We start from the raw sequence: 10,985 nt of genomic DNA on the forward strand, positions 1-10,985 counted from the left end.
GTATTACGCAACGAAGTAGGGCGTTTGTGTCTGTTCGTGAGAATGGAATGCGTAATTCAGTATGATTACTTAAAGCAGCTTTCGCTTCAGCGTCTGCCTATTCGTTCCCTATCATGCCGCGGTGTGAAGATATACACGGAAAGGTGATAATGTGGCCACTTCTATTTGCATGGTCGAGATGCTCTGTAATTTCTATAGCCATTGAATAATACGGGCATCGTCTGGGGATACAGTCAATCGTTTGAAGAGCTCGCTTCGGGTCGAAGAAGATCGTCCATGCGCATATTCATGAAATGCAACAGAACCTCTATATAGGATGAAACATTGAATGATGTACGCCAGGGAAGTGGATCCTACTTTCCATTCAATGTCTTCTATTTTTAAATACTTAACTAATGAGTCTATTCTTGACATTTCGTCATCACAAGCGGTTGGTATTGAAGAAGTGAAACAGTTGCGCAGGACTGATGACTAAAAAGGAAAAAAAAAACGTTTTTATTGAAGACATTGTGGGAGGGCAAAGCTATATACTTATATGAGTTTCACTGAAAGTGTTACATTTATGGTAGCGAAAATGCGCACAAAAACACAAGACAAAGAGAGGTGGGCACGGGATTCGGGCACACTTACGAGTACAACTTAAATTTGCCAAGAAAATGAATCCCTGTTTGCGGCTTTGTATCGCGTTAGCAAAACACTTTCTTCCCAAACCTTGTCGCTCCAATAGTCCTCAATACACACGTGGTCACGTGAATAAGGATGGACAACATCTACTTAAATATCCGCTACAGGACACTGAAAGACGACATTTTAAGCATGATCTGATGGCTGATGGCTTTGGACCGCAGACCCTTAAGCCTCAAAAGGATCCTGGAATCATTACCAAAATATTCATTACAAAGGCGAACGCTAGCATAGCCCTCCAGCTATTTCTAGAAGCGAGTGATATCCTCGGCAAATGTTGAGTTAAGTTTCTGCCAACTACTGTAAGCTCACCGTATGTGTTTCACCTGACCTGAGTCTTCGTGTATATCTTTTCTACCCTGCCTTGAGATTTACATATATTATAATACAGCATGTTCTTCCACTGCTATATCGATGGCCTACAATGTGTTATTTAGTTGTTTATGAGAACATATGCGTAAATGCTTCATAGTGGCAATGCGCCTCAAGCTCGTAGAAAATATACCGCACTACACGGCATGCAGACGAAAATTGAAGGTCGAATGAGCATCGACGATCTACATGTTTCTATTATTTTTTCTGCTGTGGAAGGGGTGGTTTCCTCAGATTCTTGAGAGGAATTGCAAGAAATGGTAGTGATATCGCAAAATAGCATTTCAAATCTTACGATTGCTCCAGCGAAAGGAAATAGAGGAACGGTTTTCAAGTGGCACCTCAATCATGAACATAACGCGACTTGACAGAAGTGATAAAGGAAAGCAAGGGCCCATCATTGGAAAGCAAACGTAGATATAAATTGGCCGAAGGAAGTTCAGGAGAGGAAGCCAGAAGGTGAAAATGATAGGGAACGGCGCGTTTCATCACAAACGTGGAGAGATGTCATTTGGGAATGACACTCCACAGGAACCAATACGAGATTAAGGAAATTAAATTTGCAATCTCTTCGCGGTTGGGTCTGCAGTACCAAAAGGGAAGATGACTGGAGAGAGCGAAAAAAAAAATTGAGACGAGCAGAGCAGAGCCGTAGATGCACATTTGTTTAGGTGTGCTCGGTTTTTTATCAGAGGAAATGAACGAGGGGCTCGAATATCTTCCCATGCGAAAACGCATCAATGGAGAAAAAATAATAATGAAATTGACGGCTCCGTTTTCGTCGCTGAGGCACGTTCTTCAACTTCTTTTCTTTTATTTTGGTTCGAGCTATAATGTGTGAGCCAATTTTCTCGTGTCGCGTTAAGAGGAAGCTTTAGCTCAGGCCCAACACCGACGCGGCTTATTCAAATACACGTAAAACGGAAAAACGCTTTTCTGAGATAACCTCTGGACCGATTTTGAAGGGGTGGAGACATCAAAATTTTCGTTCATGCGTTTGTTGATTCAAACGTTGCGTCATGCGTCAGGGAGCACGATACACACAGCGGGATTCATATACATCCGATAAATAATTTAGTAATAGCATTATTATACCGAGCGATTTCGGTTTCGGTTTCTGGGCTCCGGGGGATGCTATGACGTCACAGAGGAGGAAACGCAACATGGCTTGGTCACGTGGACCACAAAAAATAGTGACGTAAAACTATGCTGCGTCGTCTGCTCGCGCATACGCGTGTTCTGCCAGCAGAGGTCAACAACTGGCGATTCGAAGTGCATGTCGCGATTATTATAATTATTGCGAAGAGCGACAACAACGGTAAGAAAATACTGCGGCTTGTGAGAGTCGGTGATTCATTCCGAAGCGCCGTAAGCTTTAGCTTTGAAGTGAACCGGAAAAGGCCTAGTGACGATATCGGCGGCGCCGAACGATCAGGGGTGCGATTTTGTAGAAATGACTTTTTTCATGCCAATGCCTTCTCGCGTGACGTCACCGATTTTGGAAATTGTGTGTACGTAGGCACGACGTTTTCTTGGATCGTCCAATCAGAAGCTCCCTTCATTGGCCGGATGTTTCTTTCGTATTCTCTTCTCTTTTTCCGGGACTGTATAGCAAATTTGTTTTGTAAAACGGCACTTAATAAAAGCGGACTTCCATGCTGCGTAAAGCAAATTCATTTTGTTACAGTACAACGCAAAAGCTGCCGCAGTCCAAAGAAATGCAAACGCAAGTGCTCTATTTTTGAAGTCGTAGCCACATAGTAGTCGGATGTGCATCCAATCCATGCCGTTGAGCGCAAGCAAAATGGCAGCCTTTGTTTACCTGTGAACAGCTGACAGCCCCTAGCGTGTCTGTCTGAACAGCTGACAGCCCCTTGCGTGCCCGTAATTGCGGCCCCGCCCCCGTCAGATACTGATTGAGGTGAGTAATTATTGCTCGTGTAGTGCTTGCATTGTCGTGTGGTTTTCGCTGCATGTCTGACGTGTGATAATTTCTTCTTTAGGAAGAGCCAAGAAGAATTATCCGTAGCCCCCGAGGTGAAACTTTGCAACATAGTGGATCGAGAACTGTCAAGGCATTTTCCATAGGGCACCGCCATGACATAACGATAGCTTCCTTAAAGTTATCGCTGCATCGGTAATACTTCCTGCACTGATACGCTCCGAGAAAGAAGCTGCTACAACATTAAATGTGAGTAGTGACTTCACCTTTTTTTACATTAGTGGTATAAAAAGGCAGAAATAAGTCGTAGTGAGCACTTTATGCAGGCGCTTAGCTTAGACAGAATGTTTGCCTCTAAATTTCTTACTGTGCTGCGGGCCGGCTGAAATTCCCAATTTGACAAAGAGAAAATGGCAGCAAAAGGGCCGCGGGTGTCCAAAGAGCAGGCGGCTATTCTCGTGCAGTTCATCGAGCAGCACCCATACCTGGCGAGAGCTTCTACAGAGTTCTCGCCACGTATGACTGCTGCTCGAAAAAACGAACTGTGGGAGGAGGTGGCGGCGGTGCTTAACGCACAGGGGCCAGCCGTAAAGGCCACCAGCCGTTGGCGGAACCATTGGGCCAAGATGGCCCATAAAGCGAAAAAAGAAGCGGCCAGGGCCGCGAGCGAGAAGAGGTGAGCTTCTAATGATGCTGACAGTAACGTAGTTCCACGTTGTCGTTGCTGCCGTGTTTGCAGGGCTACTGGAGGTGGCAAAGTGGGTGGCGTGGACGGCCGCGTCCTCGACGTCCTTATGAGGACAGGAGGGGTCCTTGTTTCCCCCCCTGAGTACTTCCCCGATAGCGAGGTGCGTACATTGGATTTAAAAAAGTGTTGTTTGTGTGACCTGCTGTGACCTCACAAATTTTCAGCATTACATTGGAACACAATATTGCAAAATTTTTAAGCCCTTTTTTTTGTGCAAGTGACAATATAGGTTATGTACTCTGAGCAGCAACTTGTGTACATGATGCGCATTGCACACACTGCTCGCAATGTCTGAACACTACTCTGATTGCAGGACGAGGCAAGTTCAGAGGAAGCTGCAGGGCCCAGCGGTTCCCGCAGAAATCTACCAGCGACAACTGCTTTCGTGGTGTCGGGCCCTGCAGCTGTTGCTGGGCCAAGTGGCCTTACACGTAAGGCAGTGACCTAGCTTTTGTAGTAGCATTGTTGTTTGCAGTTGCTGTATGATCTTGCTATGAAGTAAAGTACGTCACTCTGCTGTTATTACCTTTGTGTCCAACATCCAGCTCTCATTCATGAAGGAGAAATGCAAGACTACAAATGACTTGATGTTGTAATAGAGATTCCTTGTGCTTCTTATGGGTTACTGCTACCAGCAACTTTCTGTGGCATCTTTTGCTCTAACTACCTGTTTTGTGTATCATTATTGTAGCTATGCAGCTATAATGACATTTCAAAGTGACTGGTTAGGACAATCAATCTGTGTAGGTCGGATAACAGTGAATGAGCAGTCTTTGCTTTTGCCTTGCATGAAGAGCCACCGGCTACGCCCCAGGTGCTGCGGCCTACGCCCCAGGTGCTGCGGCCTACCACCCAGGTGCCGCGGCCTACCACCCAGGTGCCGCAGCCAACCCCGCAGGTGCCGCAGCCAACCCCGCAGGTGCCGCAGCCAACCCCGCAGGTGCCGCAGCCAACCCCACAGGTGCCGCAGCCAACCCCGCAGGTGCCACAGCCTACCCCCCAGGTGCCGCAGCCTACCCCTCGAGAGCCACGGGCACCCCGTAGACAGCCCAGGCAGCAGGAACTTGATGGTGCTGTGATGACGGCTACTGCCGCATACGTTCGCCAGAGCCAGTTGGAGGAAGCCAGAGTTCAAGAGGACACTCGCTTCCGCCAACAACTGCTGGAACAAAACCGGCAGGTATGTGCAAGGCCACAGATGTATATTTTTCTGCGTATGAAATTGATGAGCATATGACCTCTCTAAAAATTATATTAATCAGTGAACAAGCATAATGTATACGTGTAGTCCTGTGGTGATATCTTGTACACATTCGCGTGATATAACATGTGTAAATATGTACGCAATTATGTGGCAAAAAGAAAAAAGTGGCGTTGAATTCAAGGAAGCAGGTATAGCAATGTAACACTTCTTAATGGAATGCGACGGCACAAGTTTGATGGGCCAGAAAGATATTTCCAGTGTTTGAATATACAATGATAAGACAATAGCCTGCAAATGGGGATGAATGCAACACACAAAGGCCCTGTTACTGAGCTTCTGTAATTAAACTAATTACACATCTTTGCTAACAGCACCACGAGGCCCACCTGCAGAGCCTGCGGCAGCACCACGAGGCCCACATGGAGAGCCTGCGGCACCTCGGGGAGGAGGTGGCGGCAATGCGGGAAGTGGAGTCTCAGCGCCTCGAAGTGCAGCGGCAACGCCTCGAAGTGGCGCGTCGGTCGCACGAGACCAACGAGCGCCTGCTTCAGCTGCTGCTGGCTGCACTGGGGCATGGTGGCAGCCAAGCCCCTCCCCCCTCTCAGGCCCCACATAATTAAAGGTAGCATAGGCAAGGAATTTGTAACTTATCTTAAAATTTGCTGATGTATTAATGATATGAAGGGCAAATATTGCTAGTTTGCAAATAAATAATTGCTGAAGTCACCCTTTAATGCAACCATAAGTAGCATAGCCGTTGCAGCATGAATTTTTTCTTCAAGGTTTACTTCAGCCATAAGAGCGTGCACACCATCAGGCTCACCTGCAAAAGTGCCTGTAGGCCTGGTGTGTGTGGGCATTCCGACTGTGGCACTGCAATTTTGAGGTGCCTAGTTATTGTCATGTCAATTTAAGCACGACGCCACACTGCAAGTGTTCTACAATTTAATCCTTGTCATCGAATGGTGAAATTTTCAGGCCTTACTATAATGTCGAAAGCAACCTGTCAATATACACAGCAAAAAAGAAAAAAGTTATGAAAATTCCTTGCCTATGCTCCTTCTTTTCATTTGTAATGTTTATTTTTTGTTTGTTGCATATGCATATTTGTTTGTGTCACTACGTACTGAGCTGGAATGTCTCTTTTCTTGCACATCTGTCTCATTATCAAACAATTTGTTGTCATTCAGTAATCTTTCAGGTTGTGATACATTGTATTTTAGCCCTTGTGGTGCAATTTGTGTGTAATATTTATGCAGTTTGTCTTACTGAATATCATAATATGGTGCTATGGCTCTTTCACTTTGAGCACCACAACAGCATGTTCCTTTCACATGTAGTGATGTACCTATACATTTCGCTGTGATAAATATTCGGTTGGCATGTGATTTAAGCACCTGCTCATTTCTGTTGCTGGTGCAGTTTAAGCCAGTTGTTATTACTGTGTACTTGTGCAGTGTACAACAGTTTTCTTAAACGATGCATGCCGTTACCTGTGATATATTATGATGCAAGAACAATGTGATCCGATATTTATTCCAACATGTCTGTGATATGTTGCATAATGTCTCTACTACTGAGTACTCATGATTCTCACACTTCTTCAATGTAGAGACTGTCGCATGTGATGTGTACATAAACAAGTGTATGTTGAAGGCTGAAATACAGAAAGGTGCAGTTTTCCTCTAGTGCTTTTATTTACACATCGCAACCACATTTCTAGTGCTAGCTTGCACTGTACAAATATTACTGTTTAACATTGCTGAGTTCTGCTATATACAAGTGAGGTCACTTTGTTGAAATCTGTCAACTGCTCGTGCGTGCACACACTTCGCGGGAGCCACAGCGTTTGACATGTCGGATGACCAGTTGGACGGCATTTTCGTCACTCGAAAGGAACTTTGCCGTTGTTGCGAGACAAAATGGTGGAGGACCTAGAAGCTGCGCGTGCAACAGCACGTTCCATGGAGCGGAAGGTGTGACGTGCACTGTACATCTTGGCTTCTGTGAGCTTCTCTGTGCTAGTAGAAAGTGAGGAGACAGGCGCTTATGTCCATCAATGCGTAAGGGGATACGAGTAAGAATCAGGCTACATGCATCTAGATGACGACAGCAGCAACAAGCAAATTGTGGCAGACACTTTGAATATGCACTTATTTTTAGCTTGCTTTCAATCTCATGTGTCACCTCTAACGATACTGTTTTACTTACTATAAGTGCAGGCTTTACATAACCCTTCACTACACAACTTTTATGTACCCACCGTGGTTGCTCAGTGGCTATGGTGTTAGGCTGCTGAGCACGAGGGATTGAATCTCGGCCGCATTTCGAAAACACCCGTGTACTTAGATTTAGGTGCACGTCAAAGAACCCCAGGTGGTCGAAATTTCCGGAGCCCTCCACTACGGCGTGCCTCATAATCGGAAAGTGGTTTTGGCACGTAAAACCCCATAATTTAATTTTTTTAACAACTTTTACATTTCTCAACAAATCATGAATGCTTTGCATTACGCAGACATCAACTACAACTTAGCACGGGAAATGTATCTGCAATTTCACAGCATGAAATGCACAATGCAATTACTTAAAACTGTGTGCATGCACCTAACGATGCTGACGCTGCTGTTGACGTCGCAGCTGCCGCCGCACGCTCCTCAAATAACGCATGTGCTGCGCACGGGTTGTGCCAAACATGCCAATGACATTGTCGCGAACAGCCCGCCCTCTCAAGTAGTGCATTCTAGAGCCAGTGTTACGGGGCAGACTGTGTGGCGTGGGGTCGCCGTTATTGTCAAGCTCACTACTACTACTGCTGCTGCTGCTGTCGTCATCACTGTCATCGCCTGACTCGTCGCCTTCAGAAAGGCGAAGGTTGTGCAACACAGCACATGCCGCGACAATGTTGGCTGCACGTTCCGGCTCGTAGAGGAGGGTGCGATATCGCTGAAGACAGCGGAAACGGCTCTTTAAGAGCCCAATGCACCTCTCCACTACGGAACGCATGGCGGCATGTGCTGTGTTGTACTGCCCCTCGGCTGTGTGCACTGGAGGATGGCCAGGAACCGGGGTCAGGAGCCACGGCTCCAAGGGGTAGCCACTGTCACCTGCACAAAGATGGAAATAGTACATTGAGTACTCCGCTGACGAGAGGCAAGTTGTCAACTGAGGAAAGCTACAGCATCATTCAACAAAGGTAGACTTCAGGGTTGCAAGTCCCAAGTAAAAGCATGAGTTGAGCATGTCCATACCCGTCACAAACTCTTAACCAATTTACAAGTGTACGCGGTGCCTGCCACAAACAAGAAATCAACACTTGTTGGTGCTATCAATGACAATAGTAGCAGTAATGTGTGTTCATTTCTTCTGCTTCTGGCAGTCACTGGGTGCAGAAAGCACTAATACGTGTTGCTTTCGTCAGCTCCTCGCAGACACATAATGTGCTTGTAACTTAACACTTCGAACATTGCCAATGGTGGCAGTCAATGTCTTAATTTTCTTTTTTTACTCCGGAATTACTGATGTTCTTGTGGTTTGGTTAAAACTTTGGGTTGGAGCGGACACGGCGTTCTGCGCTGCTGAAGCGTGACTGCGCCAAAAAAAAAATGTTTTTTTCTCACCGAGGAGGTATTCCCCGGCATTCACGATGCGCCCCGCTTGGAACCGCCGGCGCAACCATGTCGTCCGCCAGACAAAAGCGTCGTGGTCCGACCCCGGTCGCATAGGGTCCAAGGCCAAGATTTTCATGTCCGCGTCGCAGATCTGAGGTAAAACGTAAACCAGAGAAAGTGCCCGTTGGCAAGAGCAACGTAACTTTCAAAAAGGATCGCAGAAAACGTGAGTTTTACTTACGAACATGCAGTTGAGGGCGTAGTATCCCTTGCGGCACATGAACACAGCCTTGCGCTCACCCTTGGGTGCGATAATGGCTATGAGGCTGCCGTCTACGCATCCGATGACGCCGGGGATAACGCCGCGCCGAAGGAAACCCTCCTTCACGGCTGCCTTTTCCTCAGCTGTCTTTGGAAAATGGACCCACTTGTTGCGGGCCCCTGCGTTCACGACAGCCTCTGCCACACGTCGCACGCACTCGCTCACCGTCGACTGCGACACACGGATCGTCTCCTCGCTCCCAACGGACGCTTGGAAGCTCCCGGTAGCAAAGAAGCGCAGCGCACACAACACTTTCCGCTCCACCGACAGTCCCGTCGCTCGCTCAGCTTCTAGTTCCCCCGCCAGTTCCTCGCACAACAACCGCACCGTTCCCTTCGAGAGGCGAAAACGCCGTCGAAAATGGTCATCCGGCATGTCAAACGCGTCGTCTGGCTCTCCCTGTTCACGTCGGCGACGGCGAAGAGCCACGGCCATAGCGATCAGAGGGGCGGCCATTTTTTTCATGCCTTCGGAAACGACCCTGCCTCAGGCCGTTCCAAAAATCCGTGCCTTTTGCTCCGCATAATGAGTGCCTCAACGTCACGATGACGATTACAGTTTTTGCGGGTTCCTGACGTCGCGTGATTGACAGACAAAATGGGCGCGGCCCGGTCATTTTCGACCAATGGCTGCTCAGTGATGGCGGCAAAAGGCATGGAAAAAGTAATAGAATTGCTACAAAATCGCACCCCAGAGGCGGTGGAGCTGCCGTCGGTGCCAGAGTGACAACTCCTCGGTCGCTGATTGGCCGCTTCGCCGAACGGCTGCCACACAAATTGGTCCCGGGCCCGTCCTCTCTACGGCAAGGAAATCTCGCCGTTCGCGAGCACAACCGCCGTCGCACGGTGGCCCGCGAACGGCAAACAGCGTGCGGCGAGTTTCCGTGCCGGTAACGTGGACGGGCCGGTAACGTGGAAAGGCCAAGCGAAGGAGAGTCCGCTCCGAGCTGCCGAACTATGCGACTATGCGAGGAGAGAAGCGGACAACACGAACGCCGCATATCCTGGTCCCTTTCGGAGTCGGCCGGCTAGTGTTACATGTGCACTGAAACGTGTAAAGGCCTGTCCGCACGGCAACTCGCCGCACGCAGTTTGCCGTTTGCGGGCCACCTCGTTCTGGGTGTCCTTGCATACGGAAGCAGCCTACAACATGCTTTTTATAGCCTCAAAATTTGGTGTCCCATCCCCTTTAATGAAATTTGTTGCATTTGAGAGAGAAAGTTAAGTTCTAGTGACTGTTGGAAGCTGAATTTCGGTTTAGGACCTCAATTTTGTGAAAACAATTTTCAAAATTCGAAAGTTCGAAAGAAATAGACGCACGAAGTTTATAAATTAATAGCTCGGCATCACAAACAGATATCAGATACCAGGCTTCTGTAAACGGCATCAGTTAGATCATTCAAAGCGGATAAATTTGATATGTCAATTTATATCTTATGTGAATTTGTTTCGTTGTGTACAAGGGTTATGCAAGAGCTGTATTTCCATATTACTGAATTTTTTGAGATTCATGTGTAACATATCAATTTTGTGCGCTTTAGATGTGCTATCAGATGCAATTCACGGCATTGCGACATCGTTTTTCCTTGCTGAGTTACGTACTTGTAAACTTGATAGTTTCCTTTTCTGAAAATGTTCTATTTTTGCTAATATTTAATAAAAAATTGAGGATGTAAACCAAAAATTCGAAACGAACAGTCGCTAGATTTTAAGTTTTTCTTTTAAATGCAACAAATCTCGTTAAAATTTGGTGCAGTGGTTGCCGAGGAAAACGAATTCTCCTTTTACATGTAGTTAGATAGGAGCACCCGAGCTAAAGCTTCCTCTTAACCTTAAGGCATTCCTTTTTCTCCCCGTTTCTTGTTTCATTCAGTGTATATGATTTTGTAGGCTCCTGAAAGTGTTGAGTGGAATCTACGAAAGTGAGGACTTGAAGTGACGCGTCTTGAAATAGACATTTTGCGTAGCGCGACGTTTTCCTCTAACGTACTGTTTTGTCCTATCTCTTACATTGGTGCGACGGCTCGGATTATGGACTCGTCCGATTAAAGTTCAAGTGCGTGTTCGTCTTCTTTCCAAGGGCTGTTCATAGTTCGTTTAGCGCTA

General features: G+C 46.9%; 2 protein-coding genes across 2 annotated transcripts; one reads left to right on the forward strand and one right to left on the reverse strand.

The window, feature by feature from the left end:
- Positions 1-3,255: 3,255 nt before the first annotated feature.
- Positions 3,256-6,633, forward strand: LOC140219427 (uncharacterized). The gene is made up of 5 exons (XM_072289221.1): positions 3,256-3,674; positions 3,738-3,846; positions 4,060-4,177; positions 4,541-4,926; positions 5,322-6,633. The coding sequence occupies exons 1-5, from the start codon at positions 3,409-3,411 to the stop codon at positions 5,568-5,570; spliced, it is 1,128 nt and encodes a 375-aa protein (XP_072145322.1). The 5' UTR covers positions 3,256-3,408; the 3' UTR covers positions 5,571-6,633.
- Positions 6,629-9,569, reverse strand: LOC140219426 (putative nuclease HARBI1). Its single transcript, XM_072289219.1, has 3 exons — positions 8,800-9,569; positions 8,568-8,709; positions 6,629-8,054 (listed from the first exon to the last, which is right to left on the reverse strand). The coding sequence occupies exons 1-3, from the start codon at positions 9,343-9,345 to the stop codon at positions 7,555-7,557; spliced, it is 1,188 nt and encodes a 395-aa protein (XP_072145320.1). The 5' UTR covers positions 9,346-9,569; the 3' UTR covers positions 6,629-7,554.
- Positions 9,570-10,985: the final 1,416 nt, after the last annotated feature.

This window comes from Dermacentor andersoni, chromosome 1 (genome assembly GCF_023375885.2).
Source record: "Dermacentor andersoni chromosome 1, qqDerAnde1_hic_scaffold, whole genome shotgun sequence".
NCBI lineage: Eukaryota > Metazoa > Arthropoda > Arachnida > Ixodida > Ixodidae > Dermacentor > Dermacentor andersoni.

Excerpts from the sequence above, each read along its gene's own strand:
- LOC140219426 (XM_072289219.1), bottom strand. The coding sequence starts at position 9,345 with ATGAAAAAAATGGCCGCCCCTCTGATCGCTATGGCCGTGGCTCTTCGC. Across the intron at positions 8,710-8,799 it reads ACGCCCTCAACTGCATGTTC|ATCTGCGACGCGGACATGAA; the intron begins GTAAGTAAAACT and ends GTTTTACCTCAG. Across the intron at positions 8,055-8,567 it reads TGCCGGGGAATACCTCCTCG|GTGACAGTGGCTACCCCTTG; the intron begins GTGAGAAAAAAA and ends ATCTTTGTGCAG.
- LOC140219427 (XM_072289221.1), top strand. The coding sequence starts at position 3,409 with ATGGCAGCAAAAGGGCCGCGGGTGTCCAAAGAGCAGGCGGCTATTCTC. Across the intron at positions 3,847-4,059 it reads AGTACTTCCCCGATAGCGAG|GACGAGGCAAGTTCAGAGGA; the intron begins GTGCGTACATTG and ends CTCTGATTGCAG. Across the intron at positions 4,178-4,540 it reads TGGGCCAAGTGGCCTTACAC|AGCCACCGGCTACGCCCCAG; the intron begins GTAAGGCAGTGA and ends CCTTGCATGAAG.